Below are 13,676 nucleotides of genomic sequence, written 5' to 3'. Positions count from 1 at the left end.
GTACAATAATTTATTCAAACTTCACAGTGAAACATAACTGGTGTATAACATGATGATGACAAAGGTGTCCCATTCTGTGGCATGAACCTCTGCAGCAGTGACTCTGAGAAAACCATCTGAAACACACACATACAGCATACATATTTTAATTAGTGCTGTCAGGTTATTAAAAAATGTGATTACAAGGTTTGTGATTAGTTAATCTAAATGAATCATTTAATTGCAGGTATATTAAAAAAACAGATCTGTGTGTGTTTGGGACATTTAATAACCAGGTAAAAAATCAGGATTATTTTTGTTACATATCAAGGAGGTATTAAACAAGCTGTAAATTGGGAGAACTGTCTAAGTGTAATTTGGATGGGTTAAATGCAGGCAAATTTCATTGTATTTATGTGTACAATGACAATAAAAGGATATATTATAAAGAATGTCTATAAAAACTGAATTGTGGGAGTTTGGAGGCTGATTCTTTCTGCACAATATGACTCCTTTAATAATTATCTTATTAGATTTCATATTTTAAATTTGTCCATTGAACATTAAAATCTGGATGAAAAACAAACGTTTTTAATGTTTTAAGCCTGTTCGAGTTCAGTGACGACGTTAATTAACGGTCATTAAAACCGAATCAACATTTTGTGCGTGAACGTCAGTAAATGCACAAACTCCCACATTTGAGATTTAACAATAAGTTATCAAAGCAAGTTACTTTGGTAAAAAAAAAAAAAAGTATTGACATTAACACGTTTATTGCTCAGAAAGGCGTCTTTATTCACAGACCAAGTTACTGACGTCAAAACAAAATGGAGCAAAGTGTGGCTGAAGGCCTGATAGGTATTGTAATTAATCTAAATTAACGCTTTATTTTGACAGCCACAATTTTAATAGTTAATAGCGACAGCCTGCAGTTATTATTTACGAGCTACTTAGGAAGCTAACGATTAGCTTACCGTCATGCTTTGCCTTTTCATCTCTAGCAGCTTGTATCTTCTCGTCTTCATCTTCATATGAATTCCCAAAGTCTTCTGTACGTCTCAAGCGTGTTTTTCTCGCCGCCAGCAACTTTCTCTTAAAAACTCACACAGCAGTAAACACACGGAGTTCGCCATTGTTTATGTTTGTGTCGCGTATAAAACGACGTCACTGCAGTTTGCTCTGCTGACCCCGCCCAGGTTGAAGAGGTACCATTTGCAGTGGAAAAGCTCGCGCTTGGAACCAAACTGAGTAGAGCCGAGTAGTGCTGGAGCTTTGTAGTGGAAAAGTGGCTTTAGAATATAACAAACCGATTACCCGCCCGGGGAGTTGATTTAGAGACTGAAATGAAAGCTTCATCTTCACCAGCAAAGCTATCACCTCCCACCTATCCCGGATTCCAGAGAACTATTAGGGCGTAACTAAAGCTGCCTCGAGAAGAGACAGCTGCGATTACTAGTACTACTACTAAAACTATAGGTGTTTTTACAGGACTACTATGCTAATGCTATTGTTACGTGCAAAAATGAGGAGTTTAACAATTCAAAGGAAAAAAGAAGAGATTAGAAAAAGATGACACCAACCTTTTATCACACTTGCTGGTGATGATGATGATGCAGAACAAAAATTTCTCTCCCCTTGACTAAAACTACTACAACTGCTACTAAAGTGGTCTGTGGCCTGAAGTTCCCTGTGTGTCAAAGTATATATGTGCCATGTTTGGCTTAATTCCTAGGTGCTGTTTGGACAGGAGAGGAACATACAGCGTGTAAATATTGAACACGTCACCATTTTTCTCAGTTAATATATTTCTAAAGGTTCTATTGACATGAAATTTTCTCCAGATGTCAGCATCAACCCGGGTAGTCGTTTTTATTTTTTTTTTTACTAGTTTGAGTCCCTGCAAATTATAGTCGAGGCTTTGAACTAGAACTTTTCCCAACAGGTTCATTCCTAATAGAAATGGTATTTTAACCTTTCCAGTTTTGGGTTCCCAAACTGGTTAATAATGTTCTGAAAACATGCCAGACCTGTATGTGGTGCTGCGATGCTTCCACAAAAAAACAGAGAAGAAGGCAATGCAGCATTCTGTAGCAGACAGCAGAAGCTAGAACTTTTCAAAACAGGACACTGAGTAAAATAAAACTTTTTAAGAGAGAATGACGTTCTGTGCTGATCACCTCAAATAGATTTCTTGCATATTTAAAGCAAAGCAGTGTGTTTCTTGTATTTATTTTTTGTATGTATATGTTTTTTGTTTTTGTCCATCAGTTCTATAATCCAGAGTTTTTTGGAAATTTGAGCAAATTTATTAATAATAAAAAAGTATTCACGCCCTTTGCTCATTGCTTTGTTGATGCACCTTTGGCAGCAATTACAGCCTCAAGTCTTCTGAATATGCCACAAGCTTGGCACACCTATCTTTAAGCAGTTTTGCCCATTCCCAGTGTGTAGTGGGTGCCTTGTATGGCAGCACCTTGACATCGGGGTGAATGTGAGGCATTATTGTAAAGCGCTGTGAGCGTCTGATGCAGATGGAAAAGTGCTATTAAAAAATGCAGTCCATCCTCTTTGCAGCACCTCTTAAGCTCCATGGGGTTGGATGGGGAGTGTCAGTGCACAGCCATCTTCAGATCTCACCAGAGATGTTCAGTGGGGTTCAGGTCTGGGCTCTGGCTGGGCCACTCAAGGACATTCACAGACTTGTCCTGAAGTCATTCCTTTGATATCTTGGTTGTGTGCTTAGTGTCATTGTCCTGCTGAAAAATGAACTGTCGCCCCAGTCTGAGGTCAAGAGCGCTCTGGAGCACGTTTTCATCCAGGATGTCTCTGTACATTGCTGCATTCATCTTTCCCTCAATCCTGACTAGTCTCCCAGTTCCTGCTGCTGAAAAACATCCCCACAACATGATGCTGCCACCACCATGCTTCACTGTAGGGATGGTGCCTGGTTTCCTCTAAACATCATGCCTGGCATTCATACCAATGAGTTCAATCTTTGTCTCATCAGACGAGAGAATTTTGTTTCTCATGGTCTGAGAGTCCTTCAGGTGCCTTTTGGCAAACTCCAGGTGGGCTGCCACGTGCCTTTTACTAAAACGTGGCTTCCATCAGGGCACTCTACCATACTGGCCTGATTGATGGATTGCTGCAGAAATAGTTGTCCTTCTGGAAGGACAATCCTGTCTCGGAGGTCTACAGACAGTTCCTTTGACTTCATGCTTGGTTTATGTTCTGACATGCACTGTCAACTGTGGGACCTGATATGTAGACAGGTGTGTGCCTTTCCAGTTCATGTCCAGTCAACTGAATTTACCTCAGTTGGACTCCAATTAAGCTGTAGAAACATCTCAAGGATGATCAGTGAAAATAGGATAGGCTCAATTTTGAGCTTCATGGAAAAGGCTGTGAATACTTGCGTACATGTGATTTCTTCTGGGGGGGGGGGGGGGTTAATCTTTAATAAATTTGCAAAAATCTCTTCTGTAGAATTTTGAGGAAAAAAATGAATTTCATTCATTTTGGAATAAGGCTGAAACATAAATTGTGGAAAAAGTGATGCGCTGTGAATACTTTCTGGATGAATTGCATGCGCAGGAGGATATATGAGTGGGGCCATGTAGGCATGGGTGTGAGCATGACTGAGTGACAGCTGAAGCTAGTGTGCCTAAATTGAGAGAGTGGCAACATGATCAAGCAACAGGAGGTTGAGGACTTTACAGAACACATCAACTCGGTGGATTCCAATATCAAGTTCACACGTGAGGATGCCAGAAACAACCATTTAGCCTTCTTGGACTGTGATGTTATGATTGGAGAGAACAGGCAGCTCCAGACAGAGGTTTACAGAAAACCCACTCAAGCCCGGTGTGATCAGGACTCTTCAACACAGAGCCCTACAGGTGCCCATAACTGCAGAGGGAAGGGCTAAAGAACAACAACTTGTACGGAAAGCCCTCACAGTATGTGGGTACCCACGTTGGTCCCTGGACAAAGTGCAGAAGTCCCAGAAAACAAAGAGACCAGATAGACAGGAGACGGAGACAAGAAGAAGAGGAGTGTCTCTCCCTTATTTAGCAGGAGTAGGGGAAAAACTACAGAGGATCTTCAGACAGCACAAAATCCCAGTTTACGTTAAACCAGTCAACACCTTGAGACAGAAATTAGTTCACCCTAAGGACAGGATCCCTAGTTACAAACAGAGCAATGTAGTGTATCATATCAGATGTCAGGAAAACTGTAATGAACACTACATAGGTGAGACGAAGCAACTTTTACACAAGAGGCTATACCAGCACTGCAGAGAGGGCGCCAGTGGACCTCAGTCTGCAGTTCATCTCCACCTGAAAGACACTAACCACACGTTTGAGGACAAGGAAGTTAAAATCTTAGCCAGAGAGAAGAAATGGTTTGAGAGAGGTGTCAAGGAAACATTCTTTGTAAAACAGTTGAAACCCAGCCTTAACCGCGGAGCGGGTCTCAGACATGCTTTGTCCCCTGTTTACAATATGGTACTCAGGTCAAAGCAGTTTCAGTCTTTTGTTCATGGTAATGAGTCATTCACGTCATCAGGAGAGAGTTGTCAAGGGAGCCATCAGGGGAGGCTTCCGTCCTGTCATTAGGAGAGTGCAAACTAGAGCACAATAGGTGCTAATTAGAGCTATTGTTTAGTCACTAGCCTATAGCAGTCAGCCTCTCGGTAGGTGGGGTCTGGTTAGGTTAAAAAACTCCAGCTTTTGTTGGCTTCTGGTTTATTCTTCTCTACAAGAGTCAAGACAGAAGTGAGACTACCAGAGCAAGAATTTTAGCTGAGGAAGCTTCTGTGATTTGATTTTTTTTTTTTTTGCATCGTAATGAAGGAAACTCCCAATTAATTTCCAGGGAAGACAGTCTGTGGTGAAGCACATCTGTTACAGACTCTGTATCCTGTCTTTAACTGGACTGCTCGATTCATCTCTGTTAATCAAATTTGGTCTTAATGAGACAGTCGTCAGTCCTCAGGATTCTGCAGGGTGCTAAGATGCAAGTTTGTCTGCTCAGGTCGGGCATGCTGTATTATGATTAACAGACCTTTTGGCCATGTGCAGCACAGTAGTTATTTAGTGCCAGTTCTTCGAGCGCAGTAGAACCTAAATTGCTGCACAACAAGGCATCTATTATTTTTCTTGTTGGTGGATAATGTCAACAGATGAGCTGTGTCATAAAGGGCTACTGGTTAAAATGTAAGTTGTAAAATTGTTATGTGTCGGACGCAGCTCGGAGAACCGACCAGCGTTTGAAAGACCCAGTATGAAATAAGCAGAGCACGGTACAAAGGCTAACTGAATTTAATACATAACAGTGATAATAACAAAAGATAATATAACAAAAAGGTGCGGTCTGGCGTGGTGCGCTCCCAGCAGCGCTAACGGTCCGGAGCCAGAAGCTGTTTCGGACTCAAGGACCCCGCCGACACCCCCCAGGTGGCCGCAACAACCGAGTCTGTGAAAGAAGGAACCATTATGTGAGTCCACACTCTACACACAGAACACTTAAAGGTGTACAAACAGCAAACACTTCCTGGCTTGATTGCTGATCAGCTTCCCAACCTGCAGGCATGGAACATCCCGTTCACAAAACTCCACCGCAGTGGAAGCTGATACATGACTAACATACAGCTCAATACAATAAGGTGTGAGGGACACCACATTTACTGACTGTATAACTGTTAGTCACAAAATCCAACGTACCTCAGGAAGTGTGCTGACGAGCGTGAGACCTCACCCCCTCCTCTTTCACAGACCGTGCATCAAACCTGGACATTCTCAGCGTCCGCTGCTGATGAGATGGCTCCCAAGACGACAATCTCACCCGTCTGGTCACAAGGTCGAGTCTCCGGCAAATACACACCGTGCACTCCAGTCTTAAATGCCAACATGCTCCAATCCATCCAGATGCACCTCAGCTGTGAGTCCTGACGAGTCGCAGGTGATCAGGGTGAGGTCCTGACAGCCTCAGCAACACAGCCACTCAGTCCCAAATGCACGCCACCTGGGAGGAAACCAAACGACAAACAAACCGGCAGCCAGGCCCCCCCAGCCATATAACAAAAATGGCCTGTACACAGGGAGGATTTTGTTTTACATGCTGGTAGATGAGACTGATGGCTTCCTGCTGCTGTAATGATGAATCTTTCAAGGTCGGCGACTCATTTAAGGGTTATTGCTTTGGAAAGATTTGACCTAGTAAAGACTTATTAAAAAGAGACAGGCAAGTGGAGTGAGGCCTTTTCACAGTATTGTTTTCTAATAACTTCATATGCCATGTGTGGTTGTGTGCATAGTGCAGGGCTGCAAAATCTCCGTCTGTAAATGGATTTCCGTCAAAATGTTTTTCTGTGTTCCGTTTATTCCGTCATATAAAACCGCAGGGTTCTCCCCAGACAATGGAATAACGGCGCCGTGGCGTCATCTCAGGATGTTTTAGCGCAAGACTTGGTGGGAATCTGACTGTGCGCAAACTCATTTTTGGTTGGAAATTTCACATAAACAACTTCAACTCTTTATTTTAGGCTGTTTACATCCAGACAACATAAACCATGACAAAATGCAAGCGTAGCACTAATCGCGATGATCAGAAGACGGTCTCTGCATTTTTTTGTTTAGTCTTGGCGGTGATCACAGGCCATATAGCCAAGGAAGGTTAGCCAGAAAAAAGGCCCAACGCGATCTGCCAGGGAGGGGGCACGTCTGCATCGAGCCGCCACGGAGGCTGAGACCAGTGCAAAACCGACTCGATCAACATTTCACGCGGGATTGACCAGATCGGAGGTTCACAACAATGCTGCAGCCACTGTCCTAGAGAACAGGGACATTTTTATGAAGAAAACGGCAGAATGAAAATTGAGATTCTTGAGGTACCAAGACATACTTTCGTTCTTTGAAATTTTGGTGCTGGATAGCGGAGTGCAGTCCATTCGTCTGTGTTTCAACTACTTCTCGCACCAAAATCCTAACATTTCCGAGTGTTTCTGACACAGTTTATTTGAGGAAAACTTCTCAGGGTGCACTTAAATGGAATGTAGCTGCTAGCGTTAAGAAAAGGGCCACAGATTAGTTGCAAAGTCTCCATAAGTGTGATGTCATGTTATGGTGACTTGTTTTTCAGTGATGACTGTTAATTTTGATGCAGTCACGATAAAAGCAGTAACCGCTTTCCACTGTCACGTGACTTAGTGTGCATGCACCTTCACCATGAACACATTCTGTTAACAACAGTCTGCTTGAGGCTCAGCTTTGTGCACAATTATAATTGTTGTCATTGATATAACTGTGAAAAATATAAGAAATACATCTGTGTGATAGACAGCCTGAAAAACAGCGGACAGGTCCACGTGTATGGTGCACGACACTGTGCATGCTGCTCTGTTACAGAACAGACTCGCACACATCAAGATAGACGCTTTCAGAGTAAAATAAAAATAAAGCCTACCATCTCTACTGATGAGAACAAAATTCAAAAGGAAAAACTCACCCACTTGTAGAATGATTTCCAAGATTGAATATGTAAAGCCCAGTCCACCAAAGACATCACGCACGAGTCACGCGCGATCGCCATCCGGTGTCACGGAGCTCCTCACGAAGTTCTCTCGTGATTCTGGCACATTATAAAAAAAAAGTCCATTATCTGAAAATAACATATTCTGACTTTTTTTTTTCCAATGTAAGAAATCCATCTGCATGTTCAGGCAGCCTGTAAAAACAGCAAACAGGCCTTCTCCAGGGGTATCTTGGCATTCATCTGGCTCTGCTACATCAGCTAAACAGCCAAATAAAAAAAAAAAAAAAGATTCAGGGACTCAGGCACCATTTTAAAATATTTCAAAATGTAATTGACAGCATGTCATGGAGACTCAGTTTGCCCGTGTCATGCTCAGCTGTGAATAAAAATTGACTTTGCTTGGTGAAAAAAACCTCGGACTTTTATGTTGAAGTTACATTGTTGTTCTTTTGCAAGTTATATGATTTAACTATTGCATCAGTTTTAAATGACTTACAAGTTGCAAAACACTTTTCATTGGCAATAGTTATCATATCTTTAAGTGTGTTATTTACTAAAAGCAGAAAGGGTGTAATTATTTGTTTTATACGACACACTTAGAATTTGATGAATGTAGAATGAAAGCAATGAAAGCAGAATTAAAGTCAGTTAATGCAGACAGTCGGTCCATTTACTGAAATTTATTACAGACAATACAGTGTAGCCAATAAATTGTAATGAAATCAAGACTTGAACCGTATTTTGTTCCAGTATAAGAGTCAAATACCACTGTGTTTTAAACCAAGTAAAACTGACCAAAGTGCGCTCAGAGTGTACCAAATTACACTTGTGCTGTGCCGCACTCACAGAAAATGTACAGTCAAAAATGATCAGTTGCTTGCAGCCATGATAGTGTGACACATACAATACAATGAAGAAGGCATCACAAGATTAAATGTTGGATCTTCATGGTGTTTTCCAGGCAGTGATGGCCAGTGACTTTGCGCTCCCACGTTTCCGGTATCTCCAGAAGCTTCTACTGGTCCACGGTCACTGGTGCTACTCCCGGCAGGCCAACATGATTCTCTATTTCTTCTACAAGAATGCTGTAAGCTAGTTTCCCTGAATGTCTTGGTGTCTTTGTATTGATTGCAATCCAAGTTACACTTTTATTTATTTATTATATAACTTATAGTAAAGCCTGTCTCTTATTACAGATTTTTTTAGACAAATGAACATTAACTGACGAATATGTGTTGTTGTGAAAGTGTAGGTACACGGACCCACAACAGGGGGCGTAATGAACGGACAATGGAGAAAGGTGAATAACAAGTTTTACTGTTGTGAAACGAGCACAACGAATACAACAATTAACAATGTGGGGTCGAATCCGCTGGTGTCGTGTGGGCAGGCTCGAAGGTAGGAGACGTCTGTCTCAGTCGAACCGGAACCACCCAGATCTCCTCTGCCACCGAACCCTGGAAATACTGGAACCGCCAAGTCCCGAATTCCCAGGTGGCCACTGCCTCCGCTCGTCGGATCCGGTACTGCTGGCGGGAGAGAGCAACAACACACAGGTGTGGATGCGACAGCACCCAGTAACGGAGAGGGGAGAAGCCGCCTCCACCTCTTGTCAATATATAGCAGGAAGGTGAGTACTTATCCAAGCAATTTAGCTTTCAGTAGTCAGCAGTCCTGAAAAGGTTTAACAAGTTTTAGCTGGTTATTCAGAATATGAATGCAGAGAACGTTACCTCAGTCTTAAGGCGATATCTCGGCACTGAGGTGGAGACGCCGTCCTGATGATATACCCCCGGGCTGAGTGGAGTCAGCTGTGTCCAGTAATGGGTGACAGCTGTCACCCTGACTGCTCTCGTAAGGCGGCGGCGCCCTCTGGTGCCTGGAGCCCGCACTCCAGGCAGGGCGCCCTCTGGTGGTGGTGGGCCAGCAGTACCACCTCTTCAGCGGCCCACACAACGTGTAAGCTCAAAATAATGAGAGAGCACAGAACATTATAAGAACAATTAATGTACTGTTTAAATGTAAGACAATCATATTACTGGTAATGAGTTGTAATTGATGGCTTGACGGCCTGTGTTGGAAATTATGAAACAAATGGATTTCGTTTTGTCCTTTAGAATATTTCAGTCTTGTTGTAAAGAGCGGACAATACAAGACTTTTTGTCACTCTGCTCCCTCATGTGCATGAACCATGTCTATGGACGTAAACAAGGAATTAATGAACTGATATGATTGAATGCTCATACCATGAACACATCAGCCAGCACCACATGTCCAGCTGTCCAGGGCGAAGTGCATCAAAGGGCACTGCGTCATGTGGATTATAACTCACCTCACTATATGTCACATCTACCACTTACATGGTGGATGTGACATTTGGATCACCAGCTGTGCGTTCACATGCTCAGACGGATATTTTCATATAGGGCAATCTGTCTGATGGCTCCCACTGCGCTTTGAGGCGCTCGCTGCTGAATGCATTGCAAAGGTGATATGTGTTTTTATTTATTATTATCATGTGAGGACAGCATGCCGATACATGCACATCACGGTGGAGTGTTGAGAGGTGATGCTGTGAGTTGCGAGTACACAGTGGGTAGCTGCTGCTGCTTGCCGCTGACACGCACACCCACCTGTCCGGACCAACTCACAGCTGGAGAACACATATCATGCCATAAACAACATGACACCTCAACACGCCACACAATGCACATGTGTGGACAGGCTCTCATTGTCTCCTGACATGCTTATAATTAAACAAGATCAAACAAGACCACCTTTGTATCACCCAACCATGTCTCAGAGCACACGGTTCGAATGGCCACTTGCCTGGCATTTGCTGTCATTCGCCCACTGGTGTGGAGGCTGCCTCGATCGCGCCAGTCGGCCATGGTGTGACATGGCCGGTGATTTTTGTGCAGTGCCTCAGCCGCAGAACGATATGTCCACCCTGCATACGACATGCTGTGCAAATGTTGCAAGCATGATCAGATGGCAGTACAACCTCATCTTGCCCGCCATTCAAATTTGTTTTCAGCGTGATCGACACGTGAATGTAGAGTGCATGTGCTGTGGCCGAATGATTGTGGGGTGTGTGTTTGAGGTGGCTCAGAAATGTCACAAGCAGTATTTGAATCCAACTTTGTGCGCCGTTCGACCTCAATCGTGTTATGTGTGAGGGGGCACTTACACTTGTCAGAATGCCCATCCCTCCATATATTTCAGTAAAATGAATGATTTCATCACAAATAACTAACCTGTTTAGTGCCAGACTGAACAGATCCATTCCGCCTCGTGTGCAACTCTCATCCTGCAAACTCTCCAATTGGCGCCATTGTCATGTGACTATTGCTGATTTGAGAAAACAAAAAACTACATGTATGTGTAAAATAATTAAAGAATTTTAAAAAATAATAATAATTCCCCATGGGGTGGTGGCCAAGTGCTTAGTGCACTTGGTTTCAGTACGGGAGGTTCCTGTTTCAAACCCCACTTCTGCCCATTTCTCCATGTAATGTGGAGTTGTTTCAGGAAGGGTATCCGGCGTGGAAGGGTATTTGCTGTGGCAACCCTGAGTGAAAACAAGGGAGCAGTTCAACAGACTTACTTTACCTCACACCCCTGTCACACCTTGACGATTTAGCTAGCGTATGCCGACCGTATTAAAAACGCTGGAATACGCAGGCGTATGTCTAATAAATTAGCACCTTGAAGCACGCTTGTATATGTTATAATACAGTGAGTACGTCAAAAGATTTTGGGCATGCACAATATTTTCAATACATGCCAGCGTATGTCTGATACGTCCCACGTATGTGGGCCATAAGTTGTAGGTAAGTTATGCAATTGTTGACACACATTTCTTGTAAATTACTCATAAGTCAAAATATGTCCATTGATGCTGTCTGTTGCTTGGCTCAACAACTGAAAGCTGCAGTCCTCATGTGACCAGTTCAGACTGTTTCAAATATTAACACCATTCTGAGAAAATATAAAGTCTTAATTTTACCCATTGGATTCACCATCACATCCTGACAAAAACTTATCCACCTAAAGTGTCCTGATTTTCGAAAAGGACATCTGATAATATTTTAATTCCTTGTTGTGGCTGAAGAAACGTAGCATTTTTAAAGAAGTCCTTCTGTGTTTTGTCTGCATCACTACTCTTAGCTTCATAGTGGCGTAGAGCAGAGAAGGATTTTCTTTCACCAGAACAGATAAAATCTAGACTTGCATCTCACATGTACCTTCTGGCAATTTGTAGCTAAACTTTCAGGTCTTCTTTTTAAGAAAATCCTCCTCTATACCACTTCATTATGAAGATGGATAACTGGTGATACAAAATGCAAAGCTCGCACTGTGCATAATTTCTCCAATCACAGCCACGTAAGCCTATAACTTCTTCTGGGTTGTCTTGGTGTCTTTCCTCACTCTTCTCCTTCTTGCACAGTCACTCAGTTTGCCATATTGTTTGTATTTCTTTGTAATTGATGTAAATAAAGTCTGAAACATATTCAGTGGCAGCTTCACCATCAGAGAGTCTCATCCACAATGACCACAAAAGACTCCACGCTGTCATTGATGTTAAAGGGGGCAATACACAGTATTAAAAACAGGGGTATGTAAACCTTTGATCAGTTTCATTTGGGTAGTTCTCTTGTCATTATGATTTAAAAACAGTAAACACAGTTGTTTGACAATAAATGGCTTCACCCAACCACTAACCATGAGTGTCATTTATATTCTCTTAAAAATGGCCAAAAAAGCAAAAAATTTTACCAGGGTATGTAAACTTTTGAGCACAACTGTACACCTCATTAGGCCACCTTTTCTTATGTACCTGTTCTTATGTTTCATATGTAAGTGCAGCCATTAGATTGGAATGTGCCAGTACCAGTGACTGACAGTTTGAGCTTCCTGCTCGAGCTTGCATTCTGACTTTGAGAAAGTCAGAAGTGTTATGCATACAAATAAAAAAAGACTTAAAAAACAAAACTAAGCTACATGAATTAAATATAAAGGCAGTTTTCTTTTAAAAGTTTGCAGTGATGAGTTCTCTGTTACATTTCTTTTATCATTCCATATTTGTACGATACAATAGCTGATGGAAAACAGACCATGTTTAGTTTACTGTGAGAATGTTCAGTTTTTTAAAAAGTGGTGCAGGTGCTTCTGTTGATTAGGGAGAAGGACAGAAATACCAAAGTGCTTTACAGTAAAAAAAAAAAAAGACTGTACCCCAGGAGAACACAAGGGTTAATTTTAATTTTTAAGATAGATAGAGGTCGGCACAGTTTATGTTTGCATTCTTGGTGAAATTTATTGCTTACAGATTGTCTGAACATACTTGGCACTGCCACAACATCTCCTTTCTGCATTTGCCAGATGTGAACTTGTTAAAATAAACGCAACGCTTAGTGGCATGGTTTCTCTTGCAGCAACACTTCACCTGGCACGATGCCCTTTTCCCTGTGTCAGGTGTGGGTGGTTGTTGCTGAAGGTTTTCCTGATTCACCTCCTGATTCCACCTGTTATTCTTTGATTGTCACAGTATACACAATATAAAGATTCATCAGATGTGCATGTTTATTTACAAAAACATGTTCTCACCTTTATATTTACCATCAGCATTTAGAAATTTGTTCATATTAAATTCACAGATTCATTCATATAACACCAAACAGAATAGTCATCCTCGCCTTCCTTTATATAAACCTAAACATGGTCTGTTTTTCACCAGATATTGGGTTGTACAAATATGGAATGATAAAAGAAATGTAACAAAGCTCATCATCATTGCAAACTTTTAAAAGAAAACTGCCTTTACATTTAATTCATGAAGCTTAGTTTTGTTTTTTTTAAGTCTTAAAATTGTTCAATTTTTGGTCATTCTTTTTTTTTTTATTTGTATGCATAACACTTCTGACTTTCTCAAAGTCAGAATGCAAGCTTGAGCAGAAAGCCCAAACTGCCGGTCACTGGTACTGGCACATTTCAATCTAATGGCTGCACTTACATATGAAACATAAGAACAGGTACATAAGAAAAGATGGCCTAATGAGTTGTAAATTACCCCAGCAGTGCCATTTGGCACCCTCTGGTCAGAATAGGAGGTGGGAGAAAAGACTGGGTTTGCAAGTGTTAAACACCTTGTATATTGT

The 13,676-nt window shown here is 41.9% G+C and overlaps 1 protein-coding gene across 1 annotated transcript in view; it reads left to right on the top strand.

Moving 5' to 3' along the window:
* Nucleotides 1–13,676, top strand: part of LOC117518164 (probable phospholipid-transporting ATPase VA) — a 97,731-nt gene that overhangs the window by 42,705 nt on the left and 41,350 nt on the right. The window contains exon 7 of the mRNA XM_034179223.1: nucleotides 8,477–8,602. Within this exon, the coding sequence (XP_034035114.1) occupies nucleotides 8,477–8,602 (126 nt within the window). The remainder of the gene's footprint in view (nucleotides 1–8,476; nucleotides 8,603–13,676) is intronic.

The sequence above is a fragment of the Thalassophryne amazonica genome, chromosome 10 (genome assembly GCF_902500255.1).
Source record: "Thalassophryne amazonica chromosome 10, fThaAma1.1, whole genome shotgun sequence".
NCBI classification, from domain to species: Eukaryota; Metazoa; Chordata; class Actinopteri; order Batrachoidiformes; family Batrachoididae; genus Thalassophryne; species Thalassophryne amazonica.
Note: the sequence above shows the minus strand (reverse complement) of the source record. Positions and strands in the feature narration are given on the sequence as shown.